A 24540-nucleotide genomic window follows, 5' to 3' on the forward strand; every position below is an offset into this window, starting at 1 on the left:
CACTTAGCAAAAAAGAATGTTCTTCTTGTATTTCTGATTCATGATTTTTGATGAGTAATAAAAATCGTTCGCTGTGACTGGGAAGGATGGAAGGGCTAGTTGTTTAACTGCAGGCATCACTGTGTGAGTCCAAGTGATCCTCCTGGCTTGTAGGAAAATAATGCCTGAGCAGATGCACTTCAAACAGGGTGCCAGGACATTTGACATTTTAAAATAACAGTGGGGACATTGACTTCCTGCCCATCCCATCACAACATTATAGGCACTCCTCAACATAAACATGTAATAATTCAAGCAAAAATGACCTGTCTGTGAGGAGAAGTGACATAAACTTACTTCACCCTCCACAAGAGACCTCAAACTGCCCAATGAAAGATTCCATCCAGTATTCCAGATATGGTCACGTCAGAGCACTACAGATATTTCTAATAAATCTGTGTAGACATGTTATGACTCACCTTGGTGCAGCAATTGGGCCTTGAACCTGGTCCTCCTGGCCCAGACATACACATCCTGACACTGCCACAAATGGCACCAGTGCACTGTATAATTGCAGGTAAAGTTTCTTACTGTTTTACACCAACCCATATGCAGTTAAGGCTAATGTATGTTTTCCCTCAACTGCTCGCTGTACCTGTTCCTTAGCATTCTGTAATCCATATATGGTACAAGGACATCAAAATTCCTCTGTGTACCAATTTCTTAACTATTTTTTCACATTTGTCTGACCGAAGTGAATAATTTCACATTTCTACACAATATATCCCATTGGACACCTTCTTGCTCACTCACTTTTAACAGTCTACATCCCATTTTTATATTTATGGAGTCAGAGTTATTTAGCACTGACCAGATATCCTAAATTGATCTACTCCCATTTGCCAGCATTTGGCTCCTATCCTTCTAAACCCTTGCTATTCATGTACCCATCTTGATGCCTTTTGAAAGTTGTAATTGTATCCGCTTCCATCACAACCTCTGGCAGCTCATTCAGCTCAGTAAATAAGTATTAAATCTAAACTGTTTCTGGCTGCAGCTTTTGTTTTTTTTTAACTTTAATATTGGAATTGTGACAAAGCTCAAACATGTATAATTTTAACTGGAATTGCAGCAAAGTTAATAGAATCATAGACTCCATATGGTGCAGATCGAGGCCATTTGGCTGATCGGGTCTGCACCGACTATCAAATAGCATCTCATACCTGCCTCTCCCCGCCCTCCATCCTGTCCACATCAGCCCTCATTTACCATAGCTAACTCATCTAGCCTGCACAACTCTGAACTGTATGGGTCAATGTAGCATGGCCAATCCGCCTAACCTGCACATCTTTGGACTGTGGGAGAAAACCAGAGCACTGGGAAGAAACCCAAGCAGACACGGGGAGAACATGCAGACTCCACCAAACGGTGACATGGCACTGTGAGGCAGCAGTGCTAGCCACTGAGCCACCATGCTGCCCCAAAGTTGGTGCATTCTCATTTTAATAATGGAAGTGCAAAGAATCTGGTGCATTCCTTTCTCACAGTGAAATGTAAGTGGTGCTTGCACCATTAAATGAATAGAACCTGAATAGCAAGAGAGCAACTGGGCAGAATATATTTGTTTACTACTGTTAAACCTAAGGACAGGTAAACTGAGGCCTTTAAGTTCATTTTTCAGTTTGGGGAGCATGCAAACATGATTGTTTCTTAAGAGAGAGAAATAATTCAGAAGAAACTTTAAAAATGGACTTAATTAGCCTGTATTAGTTTTAGAATTATAAAATGTTGAATCAAACTACAGAAAGGGTTCCTAACCTCAAAAGATGGCAAGCAATAGATCTCACAGTCTTTTTGTTTAACCAACTGCAGTTGATATGAGGTCTGTAAGAACAAGCTAACAACGTTAAAATCATCTTGTTGGCTGTATAACTTACCTTTGATATAGCCTGTGTTACTTTGAAAAGCTGCATGTGTATAAATCTTATGCATAGATTGTTGTTCCTAAGTTGCAGAATCTGGCCTGTGATGTAAACAGTGAACATGAACACAAGAACTGTAGACTGCAAACCAGTTTGTATCAGAAATGCAATAGTAAATTACATTTTCTACCTTAATTCTGTCATTGCCACATAATTCCTTCCAGAAGGCCAGCAATATGTTAAGTTTAACTGAAACTGTTTGTGTGGTTTCATAATACCCTATCTGTTTTATCTTGCAATGCTTATATAGTAGGCTTAATTTTGCCACACTGTGTCTGCCCCTTTTTGTCTAGTTTGGAACTAGCTTAACTCAAATCAGCTTCCAAGTACAGTTAAGTTTGAAATCAAATTCAGATTTTCCAAGTGAGTGCCTACTGGCAGATGAAGCAGAGCACTCAAGTGAGGTGCCTGTCCTCCGTATAAATCAACTAATTATCATTATTTAACTGTTTAGTGGCTGTGGTGGAAAAATCGTTGATTACAGGGCCTGTAAAAAATCTTAGCGGGCTTTGAAGAGTCTATTAATCCATTATCATTGATGATTGCATAATTAGTTTGTTAACATAAGTAAATGAGAGCATTTTCTTTTGATGCAGCTCACAGCGATTTATTATCTACACTGACTGCTCAGACTCAGCAGGGGCTGCATTATATGAAGGCAGCAGCTTCTGTTTAGCCTGCAGTAGTCTTCAATGGAAGTATTTGGTGTTTTGATGTATGTTTGGGCCTTTGGTGGACAGTGGTTTCCAAGGTCAGATTCTACCTTTTTGTTCAAGTTAGATAAAGCATATGCTTTCTAGGTTAATGGAGCCTTTCAATTCATGCTTATTCCAAATGTCAGAGACAATTTTTTTTCCTCAAAAGAATAGTGTGGGAGAACTGAAAAATATATTCTTTCTCTATCTTTCACTTTATGTGAAAAGTATCTGAATTTCTCTTTATTTTTTAAAGGTATATCATCCTCTTTGTTTCCCTGGGGTCTCACTAGAACATGCTCCTCCTGCGGTCTAAAGGAAGGATAGGTGAGCTGGTCCAACATCCCCAACCATACCATTCTTCAATTGACTATTCACAAGCATCGATAACAACCTGTTGGCAATTCTGCCCATCACTACTTCCTTTCTTTATACCATCCCCATTCCCCTCCATTCTACCCTTCTACTTTCACTTCTGTTGATGCTTTGCCACTGCAATGCATCTGAGATTTGAAAATCCAAACATGGAAAAATTAGCATGTTTTCTCACCGTATAGAATTAGTTAGGAATTTGTACACATTCAACCCAATTGGTTGAGGCTTGCGTTTAACCTCTGCGCGCCCAGATATTCAAAACTGATTTATTCATCTTTACTTTCCCTTTTCCTTTGACCAACCTTCTAACCAGTTAAGTGTTGAAATGGTTTCTCCCTGAATCATTAAGTGCATTCCACTGCTCCGTCTATATTAAACAACATTTCTACTGCTCTGAACTAATTGACTTACAATTGATCTTATATCTATATTCCTTTGCTATAAACTACTCATTCACAGGAAACATTACTTTGGTCTCCCCTAATTGACCCTCATCATTTTAAACACTTTTAATAAATCCTCCCACACTCTCCTTTGTTCCAGTGAGACCAGCCTCAGTTCTTGCAACTGTGCCTCTGTATTTGCAGCATCCACGTTAGTCTGCATTGTACCATTGTCGCCATTGTATTTTGACCATCAGACTATGCACGCTATTTATTTTATGGTTTTGCAAAAAAATGTATGCGGATTAATAGTTACTTCTTAGCATAAAATGTAACAATCTGTTAGCATTTTATGCCACTGCCCGTTTTGAGGTACTACTTTAACCATCTGACCCTGCAAATAACTCTCCCTCCACATCACCATTTTACATGATTGAATTTCAAAATATACCAACTTAGATATAACTGACAAATAACTTCAAGCAGTTGCTTTTTCACTCATTCTCCTGTCTAAAGAGTCCCTCCTTGCAGCTTCTTTTTGTCCTCGGAGTTGCTTCCCAATGTTTCCTAGATTGTAATGTTGGAATTTGAATATGGCTCTTTCTAGCACCAAAACCACATTATTTAATATATGCAGTGAACGGAAGCAGTCCCAAAAACTGAACCCTGTTGGATAGACCCAATCTGCACTTGACCCTATCCCTCTGCATTGGTCCTCCTTCCAGTTTTTAAATTCAATTTGCTTACCATTCTGTTAATTTACTGCCCTCTGATTGTCTTAAGTAGTTTTTAATGTGCTATCTTCTCTAAAGCTTTCCAAAAATTTGTTTACACCACATCTACTGCATTCCACTAACCATCCAGGATATCCTTCACTGCCTCAAAGAACTCTTATCAAGACTATTGAGCATAATTTTGCGCTCTGGAATCCCTAAGCTATTTTCTATTCATTTGAATATTTGATCATTTGATCATTTTATCTTCAGTAAATGATTGAATTTTCCCAACTGCAGACATTAAATGAACTGGCCTCTAATTATCTCAGTTAGCTTTGCCTCCCTTTATGAACCTAAGTAAAGTGTTGGCTTCTGTCTACTGCTACATTTCACTGAATAAAATAATAGAACTCAGAAATCTAATTCCTACCATCTCTCCTACTTCTTTCCTCATTTTTGCCACGATGTTTGGATGCATTCAGTCAGGGCCTAGCACTCTAACCTCTGGTAGCTGAGCTAACTTCTTTAAAATTAACTACTTTTCCTTCTCTCTGAACATCCAAAATTGCACGTAACAATTTTATTTAGATATGTATTTTTACATTATGGTCATCGTTTGGAAGACTGTCTTTTAAGTTTCCGTCTCCATATTACATTTTTGTTTTTTCCACCCCCTTCTGAACCTCTTTCTCTTTCTTTTTTATCTGCTTATATTTTTGTAATCCCATCTCCCGTAACCTGTCTTCTGAGATTGATTCAAATTTTATTGCTTTCAATATTCTGAAATTTGATATTTTTTTAAAATGGCACATTGATTGCAAATTTGCAATCATTCTTTTAAAACACATTTCTCATTGTTAATTGGCAGTACTGCGTATCAGTTTCTCTTTACAGTCCGTCTAGCTGACTTATCTTCCCAAAATCTACGCTATTCCAACCCTGTGCCCTTGCTTTTGCATTCACCTCCTCCCTTTTGATTTTAATCTTATCATATGATGGCACTGAAATGCTCATTTACATTCAAATTCAATATTTGATTAATTATAGCTACATCTAATAATAGTTATTATAGGTGTGTAAGCAACTGCATAAAGAGAGAGACTTGTACAGTGTTCAAGAATTCTTTTGCATTTATTTCCTCCTTGTTCCTCCTTGTTCCAATCAATGAATAGACAGGTAAAACTTTCAAGAAGAGCGATTTTGTTAGTCCCCTTCACCAGGATTGTCCTGCCTTGAAATAGGAAGGCCAAGGGGGCTATATAATTGAAGACCTTAAAAAATGGAAGGGTCTGATGGGCTGTGCACAGACAAGATGTTTTCCCCTAATGGAAGATACCAGAGGAAGAAAACATAAACATGAAAAAATCACTGATAGATCTAATAATAAAAAACTCTGATTCTTTATGTGAGAAGTATCTGAATTTCTCTTTATTTTTTAAAGGTATATCATCCTCTTTGTTTCCTTGTGGTTTCACTAGAACATGCTCCTGCAGCCTAAAGGAAGGATAGGTGAGCTGGTCCAGCATCCCCAACCATACCTTTCTTCAATTGACTATTCACAAGCATCGATAACAACCTGTTGGCAGTTCTGTTCATCATTTCTCCCTTCCTTTATGCCATCGACATTCTCTTGCAGTATACCCTTCAACTTTAACTTTTGTTGGTGCTTTGCCACTGCAATGCCTCTGAGATTTGGGAGTCTAAAACATGAGAGAATGACCATGTTTTCCATTCTGAATTAGTTAGGCATTTGTATACATTTAGCCCAACTGGTCGAAGCATTTATCCTTCACACGCAGCCCCAGCTGCACTTTACTATCTGTACAATGACTGCTCAGACGCAGCAGGGGTTGCTTCATAAGAAGGCAGCAGCTCACCTGTCTTTCCTTCGTCAGATTCTTTACCCAGAGAGTAGTTACAAAGTAGAACTATGTAATTTATTGTAGTTGAGGTGAAAGAAATTATGCATTTACAGGGAAGCCAGATAATTACATGAGGGAGAAATTCATAGAGGGATGTATATGGATACAGTTAGAGAGGTGGGAAGAAGCTCAATGCATCCTAAAAAGTAACGCAATTTAACAGTTTTATTTTCCTCTGATCAGTTTACAGCCAGACCACTGTTACTGTTGTTGTGTCTTGTAATTTCCCTAAAATAGCACTACTTCCAGTTTCCCAATGTATCTTCCTGCTGCCGTGAGCAATATAGTGCAGGCACTTCTTTGTCTTTTCATACTTAATACCACCCATGAGCTTTTTGACAAGCTACATTTTGTCGTCTTATCACTGGTGGATTTAATTACCTTCTTCTGCCCCTTCTTGTAATCCTTTTATCAAATTCTTTGTTACTTGCATTTTTGCATCATCTATATCTTTGTTCTCTTGCCCCCTTTTAATGCTTTTATTTTACCTGTTGCCTTCTGCCCTAGTTGACAGGACTCTTAACTTCAGTATTTAATTAGCTTCCTTCCTGTTTCGATGTAACCTATCCTTCTGGAACAACAACTATTTTTCCCCAAAACTGATATCAGTGCCCAATAAAACAGAAGCCATCTTTTTGACCTCATTATTTTAGTCACATGCCTTATCTTTCCAATTAGCTTACCCTTTCCTATGCCAGCACATGGCTACGAGCATTAACCAGCAATTGCAGCTCTTACTTTCTTTGTTATTTTGCTGGACATGAGTTTCTTTCTTATGTTGTCAACTTTCTGGCAAGATTGCCTTTATGTCTTTCCATAGGGCAGAGAAAAGGGTTTAAAGTGGTGTTTTTAAGGATGGTAGTCAGTGACTAGTGGAATCAGTGTTAGGATCACAACAATTTTAATTATGTGTTAACAATCTGGATGAAGGAACTGAAGGTATTGTTGCTATGTTTGCAAATGACACAAAGATAGGTAGACGTGCAGGTAATGTTGTGGAAGCAGGGAGGCTGCAGAAGGACTTGGACAGGCTAGGAGAGTGGGCCAAAAAGCGACAGAATACAATATAATACAGTACTAAGTGTGAGGTTGTGCACTTGGGTAGGAAGAATAAAGGAGTAGACTATATTCTAACTGGGAACGGCTTTGGAAATCTGAAGCGCAAAGGCACTTGGGTCCGAGGCAGGATTCTCTTAAGGTTAACGTGCATGTTCACTTGGCAGTTAAGAAGAAAAATGCGATGCTAACACTTCTTTCAAAAGCATTATAATACAAGAGCAGAGATGGACTGCTGAGGCTGTATAAGGCTCTGTTCAGTGCATTTGGAGTATTGTGAGCAGTTTTGGATCTGCTATCTAATGAACGGTGTGCTGGCCTTGGAAAGGCTCCAAAAGTGATTTACAAGAATGATGCCAGAGATGAAAGGCTTACTATACAAGGTGCAGTTGGTGACTCTGGGTCTGTACTTGAGGGAGTTTTGAAGAATGAAGGTGGGTGGTCTATCTGAAACCTACAGAATATGGAGGGGCCTGGATAGAGTGGACATAGAGAAGATGTTTGCTCTCGTAGGAGTCTCCGACCCAAGGGCATAGTCTCAGAGTGAAGGGATGACCCTTTAGAACCGAGATGAGAAGTAATTTAAACAAAGTTGCTGGAAATGCTCAGCAGGTCTTGCAGCATCTGTGGAGGAGAAAACAGAGTTGACGTTTTGGATCCGGTGACCCTTCCTCAGAACTGATGGTGGCTGGGAAAATGACAGTTTATATGCAGAAAATAGGGAGGTGGGTAGGGTATGTAGTAAACAATAGGATAGAGCCGAAAGAGAGAGAAAGACAGTTGGACCAACAAAGGAGATAATGGGAACTGCAGATGCTGGAGAATCCAAGATAAAAAAGTGTGGAGCTGGATGAACACAGCAGACCAAGCAGCATCTCAGGAGCACAAACGCTGACATTTCGGGCCTAGACCCTTGACCCTCCATCAGATGAAGGGTCTAGGCCCGAAATGTCAGCGTTTGTGCTCCTGAGATGCTGCCTGGCCTGCTGTGTTCATCCAGCTCCACGCTTTGTTATCTTGGACCAACAAAGGAGTTGCTAACGATCAGGTTGGGAGGGTGAATAGTTGTTAATGGGGACTGTTAGTGACTAACAACAGGAAGTGTGCTGTGACACTTTATAGGCTACCACTATACACCCCCTGTTGTTAGTCACTAACAGTCCCCATTAACAACTATTCACCCTCCCAACCTGATCGTTAGCGACTCCTTTGTCAGTCCAACTGTCTGTCTCTGTCTTTGGGCTCTATCCTATTGTTTACACCCTACCCCACCCACCTCACTATTTTCTGCATATAAACTGAAGTTTTCCCAGCCACCATCAGCTCTGAGGAAAGATCACTGGACCTGAAACGTTAACTCTGTTTTCACCTCCACAGTTGCTGGAAAAGCTCAGCAGGTCTGGCAGCAACTTTATTTTTGTTCCTGATTTACAGCATCTGCAGTTCTTTAGATTTTTGTGAGAAGGAATTTCTTCAGCAAGAGGATGTTTAATCTGTGGAACTCATTGCTGCAGAGGGTTGTGGAGTGTATTTTTGGCAGAGCTAGATGGGTTCTTGATTAACAAGGGTTATAGGAAGAAGACAGAAGAATGGGGATAGAGAAACATATCAGCCATTATAGAATGGTGGAGTAGAAGTGGACAGAATGGTCTGATTCTACTGCTAAACCTTATGGTCTATGGTCTTATAATTACTGCAGGTCTCTCTAAAATGCTCCTTAGTCCATCATTCATAACACGCAGAGAAGTCTGTCTGGACCGCTTAAGATCATGACCCACCTCTGACAATCAAATCTGCTTCTACTGCTTCTTAATTGAAACATAAACTTGCTTTGTCTTCCCCTCCGTCCACACCCTTTACTAAACTCATCTCATGCAATGTGTGTCCAACATGTTTTTCTTGCGGTTATGGCAGTGGAACACACGGGCCCATAGTGTTCTTATTGTCCCTTAGCCGTAGAGATTTGCAGTTGATGGTGGGTAAAGCCTTTCTGCTGTGTTCCTTGTTAGGTGGAATAATTGACTGCTGTTAGTGACTAACTGTTAGTTCAGAATGGCTGAAATGGCCACAGTGGAAATTTGCCCCTGAAGAAGGTTGAAATTCCTTCCCAGTGTGTAAGTGCCAAAACTGCAACAATGTGGTAACAACAGCCTTCAGAATTCTGATGCTCGTAATTTCACCTGCAGTACCATGGAGTTAGATTTGGCAAGAAATTCTCAGGAGCGTTTTTTGAATGCAGTGTTATATTCTCTGGGGACAAGCCAAACATATAACTGATTTCGTCACATGGTGAAAAAACTTTTACTCTGTTTAGATTTCAGCAAGGGGAGAATTGCCCAGATCCAGATGATAGAAAATATGCTAATCTCAAAAGTACAGTTATCCATTAACTCTCTGATCTCACACCGGTGTTTATTAATGGCTCATATGTGAAAACTAAGCATTTGTTATCAGCAAATTTTATCTGTTATAACTCACTATCCAACACTAATGGTAATAAGGCTTTATAAATAATTAGTAAAACATATATCTAATCAGTTTTACTTTCCTGCTTTGTTACTTCAATTACAAAATGAGCTTTTAATGTATTTTTCGTCATTTAACAACATACTTTTTTTTGTCATTAATGTGTTTGATTATGTCCACAAGTAGCTCTGCAGTGTTTCGGTAACTGATATGACTAATGTCAGTATTAACATTGTTAAATGATTTGCACAAATGGTTTCCTTGCAGGAGACAGTGTAGTTAGAATAGGGCAATTCTCTCTTACGGCCCTGACACTGCTTCTCAAGCATTTTCCAACTGTGACCCTGCTTTGGAGCTTCAAAACTGTCATGACCCTTCAGTGAGAACTGAAGAAATAGGATGGGACCTAGAATCTTTGAGAGTGGGAACCTGTTAGAGGAGGAGCCCAGCTGCTATAGCTTCGTCACAGTTCCGCTGTAACCATTAATGCCTCAGAGCTCATGACTCCAGAATTTCATAAAGTAACCCTACTTGGGTTTGGAAACAGTGCCCTAACAATTTTTAATTGTGCTAGTTTGGCCATGAAACTTCCAAGAAGGTAAGTTTTGGGACAGATTTGTATGGCCCATTATTTAATTTTGCTGTTAGAAGTAAATGCATTATTCTAGGATTAAACTTTTACATTAAAGTAAATTGAAATTTAAATGTATTTACTAAAGCCGTTTTTACTCTGGTGCTCTTGCAAGTCCAGCCACTTAAATGTTGGAAGTGCTTTTATTTGAAACATTAGGTTGAATAATTGTCAGTCACCAAGCACATGTTTGCTCATTGGCACAGAGAGATTGTGTGGTCAGCTTTGCCCATTTCTGCCATGCTCCTAGCATTGGATGTTGGCTGTACTTGGGCACTGATTAACAAGAATGTAATGAAGTCAGTATACTTCGTGTGACATTTGTTAAATCCCAACTAGGTAGAATTCAGGCACTGAATTTCCAATGATGCAGCAGTACACTCTGTGCAATCAGTCAGGACTGCAGCATGAGGAGTACAAAGGCCCCTTTTATATCTTGGCAATTTATTGCGTTATATCCTGTGAAAATGAGATGCGACATTAATAGTGGTAAGTACGTTGAGTTGTGTGCATTCTTGAGAGAATTGGATGAGTTCTTTCCCCTTGCTTGAATTGGCAAGTTCAATTATCTTTTGTAGGACTCATTGATAAATATAGTTCAGCTGGTACAGTTGTAATAACACTGATGCATCAGGCCATGTTTCGGCTGTTGCTCCTACACTTCTCTTCAAACCTTTGACTAGGCAAGGTGTCTCTTCTATCAGACATTTTCTAATACTTGGGTTGTGCCTACATCACATGCTTTATGTTTGGTCGAGAAGATGGCCCGCCAGTTAGAATGGGCAGTAAATGGAATGTTCACTTAAGTGCCTGTTAGGACAGAAACACTGTGCTGTGAATACTTCTTAATTATGGAAGATAAGTTCTTTCCCAGTGGCATATACTTTTCTCTCACTCCAAAATAGACGCATCTAAATATTTTGTGCATTTTCTTCCACAACACCACTGAAATTTGCAATGCAGAAGAAGGAATTTGGCTTCTAATATCTACACTTTGCTATAGCAATTCCGAAGTAATCTTGTTAACCAGCTCTCCTGCTCTACTGTCTGTTCTTCCCTAGCTTGAAATTTCTTCCCACTTTTTGTTGAAAAGATGCAGTTGCCCCTTTGGTCCCTTTTTATTTCTTTCCCCTCGCATCTTAAACCTATGCCCTCTAGTTCTGGACTCCCTCAATCCTGGGGAAAAGACATTCCCTAGTTACATTATCCATGCTCCTCATGATTTTACAAATCTCTATAAGGTTACCCCTCAGCCTCCCACTCTCCAGGGAAAATAACCCCAGCCTGTTCACCCTCTCCCTATAGCTCAAAGCTTCCAGCATCCTCGTAAATCTTTTCTGAACCTTCTCAAACTTCACAATATCCTTCTAATAGAAAGGAGACCAGAGTTGCATGCAGTATTCCCGTAGTGACATAACCAGTGTCCTGTATGTCCAAAACATGACATCCCAACACGTATGCTCAGTGCACCTAACGATAAAGGCAAGCATATCAAACGCTGTCTTCACTATCCTATCTACCTGCAACTCCATTTTCAAGGAGCTCTGAGCCTGCACTCCGAGGTCTCTTTGTCAGCAACACTCCCCAGGACCTTACCATTAAGTGCAAATATCCTGCCCTGATTTGTCTTTCCAAAGAGTAGTGTGGGAATGAAATGGGCTGCCAGAGGACATGGTGGAGGCTGTATGATTGCAGCATTTAAAATCCATCTGGATGGGTATATGAACGTGAATGGGCTTAGAGAGATATGGGCAAAATGCTGGCAAAGGGGACTGGATTTCTGTAGGATATCTGGTCGGCATGGACGAGTTGGACTGGAGGGACTGTTTCCATGCTGTATATCTCTGATTCTATGATGCCTGCATTAAATGCATCTATGGCAAAGCATTCCATGTTCCATTAGCCTCTGAATTCAGAAATTTCTCATCTCTCACTTTCAACAACTTTAAATTGATGACCCTTTGCTTGATTGTCCAATCTCTATTAAAGACTTTTCCGCTCCTTTGGAAATAGCCCTGAATTTCACAGTTCAACTTATAGTTTCACATCCACAGTATCAATCCAGTGAACTTAAATTATGTACTCACCGTTACTTTTATATGTTCTCTATAATGAGGTGCCTAAATCTACACCCAGCATTCTCCATGCAGCCCAGTCAGTCTCTTTGACTAAGTGTATCTATATTTCATTACTGCTGCACATCTCAAGGATATTAACTTATTTCCATACCCTAACCTTCAACAAGATCACCTTTTGGGAAAGAACGTTTAAGTTTTCTTTTTAATAATCAAAGTACAGTAACAGATTGTTTGTACATTTGCCACAATTGTATAATTTTTAGAAATAATTAGAAAAATCTCAGGAGTAGAAATCCTTCCCCTAATACTGAAACCAGTTGTACCAGTCTTGCCAGCACCTTTTGACATCAGCTAAGCAGGACAAAACAATTCAGCCTGAGATCAACCTACCACTCTGGATAATGTAGTTACTGAATGAGGAACCCGATTAAGTTATTGATAGCAATGCCTGTGCTAGCAGCAGCCTGTACTCCCTCCTCTTTCAGCGCCATCATTGCCTTGTGCTGCATACTGGACAATTCTCTGATGAAGGGTCTCGGCCAGAAACGTCAGCCTTTGTGCTCCTGAGATGCTGCTTGGCCTGCTGTGTTCATCCAGCTTCACACTTTGTTATCTAAGTTATTTGAACTTGGTTCTTGAGAGAAAATATAACTTCTGGTGCAGAAAAATCAGCTGCTTTGTGATCTTATTTTTTCATTGATCTTATTTTCCAGTGTCAGCCTATGACAACAGATTGTGGGCAATATGTCAAAATAATAAGAATTTGAATACTATGGCAAAGAAACGGATAAATTAAATTCGTTCTTAATATATGACTTTGGCAGATTGAACTTTGTCAAATGCAAATCATGAAGAACGGAATACAAAAAGAAATGTTGGTCTTTAAGGCAGTTTGATTTGCTTGATACTTCTGATCAGCAAACATAGAATTTTGAAAATTACTTATTTCTTGCCATATCTGCCATATGTTGGTGGACTTAAGAATACGCATAATGGTACTAGCAACAGTTTACTTTCTGAACGGCCACCTACCCATTCACTTTTCTGTCTTCCAGATTTAGCAGGATTCAACTCATCATCCATACCATTTAGAATATTGTACACCTCACTTAGATATTTTCATAAGTTAGCTTTTGAGTAGGTGAGTTGCACATATTTCTAATGCAAGCACAAGTCTACATCTTTCTCTGTTATACCCTCAGCTGATTCCTGTACAAGTTGTAAAATTTAAACATTGTTCAACAAGACGCAACTGAATTGGGGACATCCCAACTGTCAAAATTGCCATAGGTTCACAGAAGAACTGCTTTCTCTAACTTGTACTGTAAGAACTAAAGCTCATAACTGAGTCATAACTTAATGTTTTAGCGAACACCTTTTCTAATGTTATCATTCTATTACGGGCTGTTAATGTTTAAAGAAGAAATCCTTACACGCAGCAACTAACAAATAGAACTGTGCCATGAGGTCATTTTTCAGTTCTAAAAAATGCTCTAAATTTAGTCCTACTTTATACCTTCCATCACCCACCCAGGTGTTCCCTTAACGTACAAAATTCTTGAGATTCATTCACTTCTCTGGAGATCAGCCCTAAATGGTATTATGCCACAGTCTTCCAGAATATATTATAGTTGTCCGCAGTATTCTACTTTTCTCCAAGTAACAAGATTTCTGGAGATCTCTCTATCAGCTTTTGCTATGTGATCTTCTAGTTTCCTTCACAAGCCTTGCGACTGGAGTCTTTAGTTTCTGCTCCTGACTCAGGGTGTATATACTCTGCTTTTTCTTAGTGTGTTCTCAGCATTTGCATACCTTCTCTAAAATAAATTATCCAAGCTCACTGTTTTGTGAGGTCCACTTTATATTTCTTCCACTAGACAGCCAACATGATCAGAGACCCATCCCACCCCAGTTATAATCTCTTCCAACCTCTTATTAGGGACAAAAGACACACAAAAGGTTAAACACACTTACCAATAGAGACAAGAGCAGCTTCTTCCTCATTGTTATTAGAATTCTGAATGGACTTCTCAAATTTTAAATTTAGTGTTGATCTCCCTTTTTACAGACCTTCCCTCAGCTGTAATGTTGTATTCCTCACTTTGTTCCAATACCCTAATGCACTCTATATGATATGATCTGCCTGTACTGCATGCACAACAAAACTTTTTGCTGTACCTAGATACATGTGACAATAATAAATCAAATCAAGTCAAATCACTAGGTTCCAACTATTTTAGAAAAATTTTCCAGCGAATTTCTGCCTCTCAAAATCCATACTGAGATAGAGACTCCAGCCAATAAAAATTTTCCATGTTTGAAGTGCAGGCTTAATTGATTAACATTAATTTCTTCTGGTCCTCCCCATGGCAGTTTGAGTAAATAAAATTCTTTGGGAAAAAGTCTAGAATTTTTCAACCAAAAATGCTTTTTGTTGAGTCAGCATTAAATATTAAGACTCTCAAACCTGACCCTGTCCACTTCTGACTAGCCTGTTTCCATGTTTATTGAAAGTAGAGCAAAAGCAGGGCTGTCGAACGAGTTCACAGAACAAAGTTAAAAATTAAAGTACGTCAATGTTGCTTGAAGCCTCTGATTTAACCTACTTTGTAGGTTTATCGATGGCAGGAATAGTTTGCTAGACCTTACGAAAACTTGGCAGCTGAAAGGAGGTAAATGTCTTTAATGCAGTTTGAGAGTTAGGAAGAGCAGTGGTGCTTCTTCCTGAACCCGCAGGTTGGAGATTCAAGAGAAAAAGAGAAAAAAAAATGGCACTAGCCACTTTTATATAAGCCTGAATTGTGACACATTCACAAAAATCCTCCCCTCCTTGCTGCATAAAGAGAACACATGGTTGTATTTTTTTTTAATTAATAGCAAGTAGGTCACCTGTGGCACTGCTCCTGGTAAATTCAATGATTCTCCAATTTATAATGGCCTGATCGTTATAGCATAGAATACACAATGATAATTCTGAATGTGTTTCAAGACACTGACTGCTTTAGTCAACTCAACCTGAACTCCCAAGAAGTATTTGCTGTTTGCTCAAGTATTTCTGATATTTGGGACACACTTGTCATTTTCAGGCTAAGTGTTGAAAGCAGCCAGAATTTCAGGATTGGCATGTCTCTGGAACAAAGCTGGTCTTCTAAAATGTGTTACCTGAATACAAAGATGTATAATTTCAGTTTGTGAATTCATCAGTTTCCTAGGCTGTCGCACAAAAGAAGATAGACTTTGGTATTCTTCAGCTGACCTGTAATCTTGTCAGCTGAATACCTCCTGTCTTCGTGAAATGGAACTGGTCGGATGCGTCATACATTCTGCTGGTTTACCACCCAATATCAAATTGTCAGAGGATTTCTATCACTGAAGCTATTGTGTTGTTGATTTTCTTAGTTCCCTTCTTCGGCCCTGAGTTGCCATTCCTCCCAATCAGCAATTCCCGTCACATACTTCATGTTCCATTTTACCACCTCCTCGCTGCTCCCCTTTCACCTCTCCTCACATCTTCAGTGTAATACCAGTCATGGTAAATTCACTGACCGTTGTCTGTCTCCCACTTCAGCTACTGAAAAAAGAGTAGTGGATCCCAAAAAGCAATTCTTTTGTATCACATAACAGGAATATTCAATGTTGAAAATCCTTATCATAGCATCACCTACAGGTAACAGGTAATTACAAATATTTTCTGTGAACGTGTCTCTCATGCAAAGTATAGAACATAATGATGGAATAGATGTTGAACTAGCGATCTGTTTTTGTTCAGGTTCTCATTTTCCTGCATTGGTTGTACCTGTTTTATTCTGCAGAGGTTGTGACTCCCATTTTACTGTTGCCTGTTCCTAATCCTAACCCCATCATTGTCTATAGGCAAAGAGAGAATGTGGACAAAATGCAGAGATATGGCTCTGCAATGTTCAGGCTGACCCTTTTATATTGTAAATTGTAACGTTTGTATTAACTTCAGATTGCCATATTTCCTTTCTTGTCATATCTAAACAAAGATATTAAATTGAATTGGAAACCTTTCAACAACAGTTTTGAGATATGGCTTGATCTTACAAGGTTAACAAGATAGCAGTGGAAATTTTGTTAATGTTAATCACATTAGGAGTGAAAGTTCAAACTTATTTGATTATTTTGACATAGGTTTGTAACCACTTTTGTAAAACTCTAACATGACATCAAATTGAATGAAACAAAGTTGTACGGCCACTGGAGATCCCAAAGAAGAGCCGTATTGGACTCAATGGTAAATGTTTCTGTCCCAATGCTGCCAGATCTGCTGAGTTTCTGTAGTATTCCGTTCTTGAATGAATGGGATAAACACGACTCACCTAAAAAAATGTCTATTCTCGTGTAGTATAAACTTTCCATCCAGAAATTAAGTGAGGTAAACTTCTATATAATCTGTCTCATGACTCCAGAAATCCACCCTTTGATACTCATGTCTTTACTTTTTCAATCTTGGCTGATTATTTTCTGCCAATTGCATGTTCTTTGTTTCAGCAGTGCAAGTATTTTTCTATTCCATGTGTATCTCGTTCTCTGTCTTTCTCTCTCTGTCTCTGTCTCTGTCTCTGTCTCTGTCTCTGTCTCTGTCTTTTCTCTCTCCACCCCACCACCCCAATTTCTGTCTCTCTATGTACCCTAGATACTCTTTTTCACTCAATTTGAAGGAGTTTATAAGACAGAACTATCACCTTTTGATGAAAATTTGTTCTTGGGTGTTGATTGTTACCAGGAGGTTTCCCTGGCTGTCTAGCCTCATATTTGACCTCGTTCCTCCCTCTAAAACTGCAACTATTCTTAATAAATAATTTTCTGAAATGTATTAGGACATTGAAGACAAACAATGCAGCTGTCTTAGTGATAATGGGAACTGCAGATGCTGGAGAATCCAAGATAACAAAGTGTGGAGCTGGATGGACACAGCAGGCCAAGCAGCATCTCAGGAGTCAAGATGCAGCTGTCTTTCTGTTTTTTTCCAGGACAGGCATGTCAATGCAAAGGGCTGAATGCCCCTGAACCCAATGCAAAAAGGATGGTATAATTGAACAGTGCACTAAGACTGTTTTGACAAGACTAAGACAACTGGAATTTATCTGCTAAATACTAAGCTGAAATAAGATATTTAACTTGAACATTGACAATCCCTTCATGCTCTTTCATAAGCCCAGGCATTTACAAGTGGCAGCACCTTATAAAAGCAAATTTTAATCAAGTTAACGAGAAAAGTTCAATACATAAATGTCATTGTGTGACTGTGCAATATGTAATTTGTTCAATACTATTTTATTTCAGTCAAACTCTTACTTTGGACAATAAAAATATAAGTTGTGGATGAAAATCATTTTGAATTCTTGGGGAAATTATAATACAATACCAGCTAGTGCCAAAGACATACGGTTACACAGTGACAACGACTGGTTGATATAGAATGTTTTTTAAGGTCTTGCAGGAAAAGCAGAAGTGCTAATTTGAGCCAAAATGAGGAACAGTAGGGAAGAAGAGCAGAGAAAGTGGTAGCTAAAGCAGGAGGTGTAAAATTGGAGTGGGAGAATATGGAAGAAAATAAAGAATACAGGAACATTATAAGGATCAGATATTACGCATCAACTACATAGAATAACATGGTATTTCCAGCAGAGTACGGGATTTTCAGCCTTAATGGGTCCATGCTGGGTTTCTTTCCTCAATGTAAACCACTCCAGTTTTTGCCTTGTCTAACCCCGTCAACCTACCTTTTTTTCAGTCTCCAGCAGGTATTTATCAAGCCCTTGACTTGCACCTCTGCTTGTCCCTCAACTACTACTTGTGATACTGGCTTCTGCATTCTAACCACTCTCTGCAGATAAAGGTATCACCTGAATCCCCTGTGGGATTTATTAAAGAGAGTATCTGACATATACGGCAACTAGCTGTGGCAGCAAATAGAAATGTGTCTCTGTCTAATCCATAAAATTATTTCATAATATTAAAGATCTATCAGGACATCCCTCAGACCTCTGTTTTACCTAGTGAAAACAGCCCCACCTGGTTCCGCATTCCCTCTTGGCCAGGACCACTCAGTTCTAGCATCGTCTGAGTCCATCTGTTTTTCACATTCCCCAGAATCTCTATATTGTGTTCATTATGTAGAGACTATCACTGTTCAAAGCACTCCCAATTGTGATGTGACCAAAATTCAACACAAGCTTCTTGTAATCTCTGCTGCTCAATTGTTTCCCACCAGCAACAAAGTCCAGTGCTTTGTTTGATAGATAGTAGGAACTGCAGATACTGGAGAATCTGAGATTACAAGCTGCAGAGCTGGATGAACGCAGCAGGCCGAGCAGCATCAAAGGAGCAGAAAAGAGAGTCCAGGGCCGAAACGTTAGCTTTCCTGCTCCTCTGATGCTGTTCGGCCTGCTGTGTTCATCCAGCTCTGCAGCTTGTTATTCCCAGTGTTTTGTTTGTTCTTTTTGATGACCTTTCATTAACTTGTGTGATTGCTTCAAGAAATTATCGCAGGAAAATGTAGAACAAGTAAATATTATGCAATGGTGAAGAGTTCAATGACTCAGCCAGAGTTGTTGGAGATTCATCAAAATGGAATTTATGTCAGAATGGGGCGCAGAATATTTTTGTGTATCATTTGTGGAGTTTGGTTTAAGCAGCAACATCAAATAGTCTGAGGAATATTGAAAGTAAATAAGCAATGATTTTGACTTGGAGCAAAAGTTGAAAGAAGTTGCAGCAATACATGTGAATGCACTGGCCAATTAAAAGGACATCCATTGGTCAAAGTGTGTTATCAAATTAATTCTGGGGCTATAGACATTGCCAGCGAGTCTGACATTTATCGTCTATCACCATTTGACCTTTAGGAGGTGGTTATGAGCATTCTTAAACTGCTACTTTCTGCATGGCACAGTTCTCGCAGTGTTTATAAATATAGGAATCCAAAGTTCTTATTTATGAAATGTGGTATATAGATGCACACTTTTTTGTTTTTTTAAATTCCGAATCGGCGACATCACTAGATATTTAAACCTGCAATTGATCTTTTTAAGTGTTATTTTATTGTCCTTTGTCTGTTTATTTTGATCTAATGTTATTTCTTGAATCTTTGCTGAGGTCCGGTTTTGATGGAATGTGTATATAATGTTGCTGAACCTAGAGAAATATTTGACTCTTGCCATCTCCTCTGAGTTTCACCTTGAGAGCCAGCTTTCCCCATCTAGTGGCAAGGAACGTGTTCCCAGAAGCTTTGCCACAAAGCTGTGAGTTTCAAATTAGCAATGATGTGATGACAGTGCCGCTTGCTGAAGCTTTGCCAGTAACATAAATGGATTGGTGACTTTGGAGCTGCCCCTCTCATAATGGATTCTTAGAGTTCTGAGCCAAAGATAAATGATACTGATTTTCATTGGGAACCCCTGTCTCAGGTATCAGGTAGGCAATTTTGTTCGGATGTATTGTAGTTATTACTTTGCTGTCTCTATAGATCTTTTTTCTGATACCCGAGAAGGTCTGTATTCGGAAGAATAGCAACAACTGCATGTTACACCTCTGTGCACAAATTGTTGTTTTAGTTTTAGTTGTAATCTGGATTTTAAACTGGTCACTAAGTTCAGTCACATTGGTCTCATTATTATATGGTTTTAAAGTCAGTTTAACTCTGAACCAGCTTTCAAATTTTATTCTGAACCCTTTGATATTGACTCAGATTCTCAGCCTGAAGTATTGACTTGTCATGCATGTGCTGACTTTTTCCACTTAAGGCACACTTTTTCAGTCCTCTGTCTGCCAGAAAATGTAACGTCTCTACACTTCTGTTTGTTTTAAGCTAATGTGAGAGAAAGTTTCTTGTCTCTCCATTGCTGTTGTTAAGGAATTCACTGCTATGTACTCTAAATTTTAGTCATTGTGGCAATTTCACATCGTAAATTCTCTTTGCAATGCCATTGGACTATAAGCCTCAAATTCTGTTATCTCATTTTACTACTTTGCTATGGTGCTAATTATTAATCCTGGACATGAAAGGATAATATTTTTAGAAATTTAACTTTTTCCACAAGACAATCTTATATCCCCTGCATGTCCTTTTATTTTGATGGTGGAGATCATACTCTTGTGTCTCACTGCACTGACCGTGCTTCAGGGATAACATTGGGAAGTTGAGGGTCACTATGGAAACAATTACAGTTACATTGGATTCAGTAATGCATAGCTACATCAGAGATTACTGAAATCAGGAATGGGAACCCTACACAGTAGCTTTTGCCAACATCTCTTCCTTCTCCTTACACCAACCCAGGCAGTTTGAGGCTGATAATAATATCTTCACTGCCCTCTGGCAGGGATTGGCTGATTCAACAGAAGGCTGCCTCATCATTATTACTCAATATCACAGTGCAAAGGTGACTGACTTATTGAGCTTTTGGACAGGATGAACCAAATTTATTCATACTTATTTATTTATAACAGTGAAGTTTGAATATTCTGTTAATTCTGGCCACTTTGTATAGCTAATTTTAAAACATCTTGAAATGTTTAATCCAACTGATATGTATATAAAAAACCTTAATTGAATCAGCAGTTAATACATTTTTAAGTTTTTGAAGTCGAGCTTTATAGCACCAGAAAGTATATACTGTGCCTATAACCTTTTCACTTGGTATTTCTATAGATCTTTTTCTCTGATGCCAGAGAAGATCTGTATTCAGGAAAGTAGCAACAGTTGCATTTTACACCTATGTGCACATATGGTTATTTTTATTGCAGTCTAGTTTATAAACTGGCCCCTGTAAGTTCAGTTAGGAAAGACTCGCAACAATTAACGTTCAGGTGCTTCTGAGGCTGCCTGAATTTTTTCATTGCTTACTGTGATGAGAGAATATTTTATTCCCCACTCTTTGTTTTCCTAAAGCTCTTGATGCATCCATTTCATCCGCAGACTATCAGAGTGTGTGATTGTATCATTTGGTTAAAAGAAAATAAATGCAGCAGTAGTATCAGAAATACTGCACACTATCTGGAGCACAGTCTGGTTATCTCTAGCTCATGTTTTTGCTGGTGAAAGGCTGAACACCAGGAAGTAGTATTGACTAATACTAACAAATGGGACTTTTTTATTTGCAGTGTTCCAGTCCCAGTCGTCAGCCTTGAGAAGATCCCTAATTTAGTGAAAGCAGATGGTGCCAACGTTAAAATGAGCACCACCACCATTACCACCACCTCCACGTCCTCCGCTTCTTCTTCCTCCACATCTTCTGCAACTTTGGTTAAATCTGCTTTGACATCAACAACTTCAAAGCCTGTGCCACCTTCACCTGAAAAGATTCTAAATGGAAAATCAATAGTATCTCCTGCAATAGACAAGAAACATCAAAATGGCACTAAAAGCAGCAATAAGTCTCACAAAAGACTTTCTGGTAAGTATTTTCATTCACTTTCTTCTGCAACACAGTTAACCACTTGCCATTGTTTGTATTGTTCATTGAGAAAGAAGTTGACAGGCAAGACATTAATACCTATGAGATGTTGGATAGCTGGATATTTATTTTTTGATATGATACTCATGTTGAAATTACAATAAGAAGCAAAACAAAATAGTTTGTGTGCTTTTGAAAAGTTATACCTTACTACATGTCATTTCAGGGGGTGTAATCTAATGTTTATATATTTAATCATCTGAGTTTCCTAAGGAGGGCAATGGTTAAGACTAAAAAGATGTTTTTGGAGCGTTAGTACAATTTAAGACACTTTCGTTTTATCAGAACCAGAATTGTTATATAGGATTGAATATTTTGGTATCTGTGAATACAGAGTTTACACAATCAGCTGTTCTGTCCACGAGCTAAGGAGAGAACAACATAATAGAATCTGGAATGTGCTAGTGTCTGCATGTTCACTGAAGGTACAATTAGGCCAGCTACACTACTTAGTATAGTCAAACATCATGTCAACTCTGATCCCCTAGGTTCTGATGTGAAAACTGGCTACTTAGATCAGGTATTGAAGTGTTCTTGTTACCCATAGAATCATCGAATCCCTACAGCACACACACAGGCGATTTGGCTCTTCAAGCCTGCACTGACTCTCTGAAGAGCATCTCTCACCCTCGCTGTATCCCCATAACCTCGCATATACCATGCCTAACCTACTCAGCATGCACAACCCTAGACACTACAGGGCAATTTAGCATGGCCAACCCACCTATGCTGCACATCTTTGGAAAGTGGGAGGAAAGCAGAGCACATGGAGGATACCCACGCAGACTTGTGGAGAATGTGCAAACCGCAAACAACAGTCGCCAGAGGGTGGGATTTCGCCTGCGCCCCTGGTGCTGTGAGGCAAAAGTGCTAACCGCTACACCACTGTGCTGCCCATGGATCTGCATGTCAGCAAGAGTAATTGTCCTCAGAAAAGGAAATTCTAGCAATTAAGGGAAAAGTGGTGGTTTGAATGTGATATTAGCCAAGGGCATTGGGCACATCATTTATAAACATTCATATAATACAAAACTTTGAAATATAATAAGCAGGAAGACAGAAGCTGTCTTACATGGATGTAGACAGATTGGGCAGACAAGTGTTAAATGAAATCTAGTAACAGACTGAAGTGATTCATTTTGATGCAATCAGCGAGTAGAAGACAATATAAATCTATTAAATTTTAAAGGAGAGTATAGGAACAGAGGGAACTTTGAAGGTGGCAGATGAAGTTGATAACGCTGCTTTGGAAAAAGAATCATTTGCTTTATAAGTAGAAGAAAAGAATACAAAACCAAAGAAGCTACAGTAAAATGCTTAACCAATCACTGATTTGATCTCCTTGGAGGCAGTTCAAAAGAGACTCACCAGTCTGACTGTTGGGATGAAGAGGTTCACTTATCAAAAATTACTAAACAGGTTATGTCTTTATACATTAGAGTTTTGATCTTATTCAAACATACAAGATTCTGCAGGAACTTGACAGTGTAGATGTTGAATAGACATTTCTTCTAGTGAGGCTGTGACAAATTAGGGAACATGATTACAAAATAAGAGGTCACTGAGATGTGAAGTAATTTCTTCCTGTAGAGGATAGTGAACACTTGGAAATTTCTACCCCAGAAAGTTGCAGAAGCCAGATCACTAAGTACTTCAAAAATCACTTCACTTTTAAATATGGCGAGTTGAGGACTACAATAAGCTGGCATGAAAGAGGAGTTGAGCCTGGAGAAGATCAACCTCGACCACGTTGAACGTAGAGCAGATCTGAGGGGCCATACGACCTACTCTTGTTACTGTTTCTGATGTTCTTATTTGTCTTATTCACTTGATGTACTTGCATAATAACATTTTCTGGTTTATGCATCAGAATAGATCTCTTTGCACCTTAGATCTCTGCAATCTTTCTCCACTTAGATAATATTCTGCTTCTCCGTTCTTCTCGTCGAAGACAGTACCAAAGTGGGCAAGTTCAGATTTCCCTCATTATATTCTATCAGCTCAATTTCTGCCATTTATTTGTCTACGTTCTTTTGTAAACTTCTCATAAATATGCACAATTACTTTCCTATCAATCTTTGTGTCGTCAGTCAACACACCATGATATTTTTGGTCCCTTCTAAGGTCATTCATCTTTACAACTAGCAATTTTTACAATTTTTCATCAATAGCAAATACAACTTAATGCAACAGTAAATAAAATCTGAGACTTTTAAGATTAACATTCTGACTATCAGTATTTCTAATTTCCATTTAATCCCTACCCACTCCTTGTTTGAATCTCTTATTCTCCACACAAAATCTAAGCACAAAGAAGGGCAAAAACAGTTCTTACATATCGCCATCCAAAAAATTATCTTTCCAACAGCTTAACAGAAGATGTATTGCAATGAGCCAAGATACTGATCTGACGATATTGTTTGAAAATTATTAAAAATTTTGTGAAAATTGTGAATTAATTTGTACTCTTATCAAAGAATCTGCACAAAGAGCCCATTTAGCCTATTGTGTCTGTACAAATATTTTTCTGAGTTGTCCAGTTTATCATATCATCATTAGTTCCTATGTGCCAACAGGTCATTCATGTTTATGCCTTGTCTTTTAAACGTTAATCAGGTTAGGAAAAAATACAATATAAAGCTTGAGATGCTTCTTGAAACTTATACCGATAGTGTTCGTCTGCAACAAATCTTAATGCCTCTGTAATTTCAAGAAATGTTTTATCAACTAAATTCATTCCAAGAAGATTCATGTAGCACAGAACGTTACAGCAAC

General features: G+C 38.8%; 1 protein-coding gene across 16 annotated transcripts in view; it reads left to right on the forward strand.

Moving 5' to 3' along the window:
* The window catches only part of LOC125460790 (ataxin-7-like protein 1), a 233447-nt gene that overhangs the window by 152670 nt on the left and 56237 nt on the right, over positions 1 to 24540 (forward strand). For all 16 annotated transcript variants that reach the window (XM_048548709.2, XM_048548710.2, XM_048548712.2 and 13 more), the window contains one exon: positions 21413 to 21705. In XM_048548709.2, coding sequence (XP_048404666.2) covers positions 21413 to 21705 — 293 coding nt within the window. The remainder of the gene's footprint in view (positions 1 to 21412; positions 21706 to 24540) is intronic.

This window comes from Stegostoma tigrinum, chromosome 18 (assembly GCF_030684315.1).
Source record: "Stegostoma tigrinum isolate sSteTig4 chromosome 18, sSteTig4.hap1, whole genome shotgun sequence".
Lineage (NCBI taxonomy): Eukaryota > Metazoa > Chordata > Chondrichthyes > Orectolobiformes > Stegostomatidae > Stegostoma > Stegostoma tigrinum.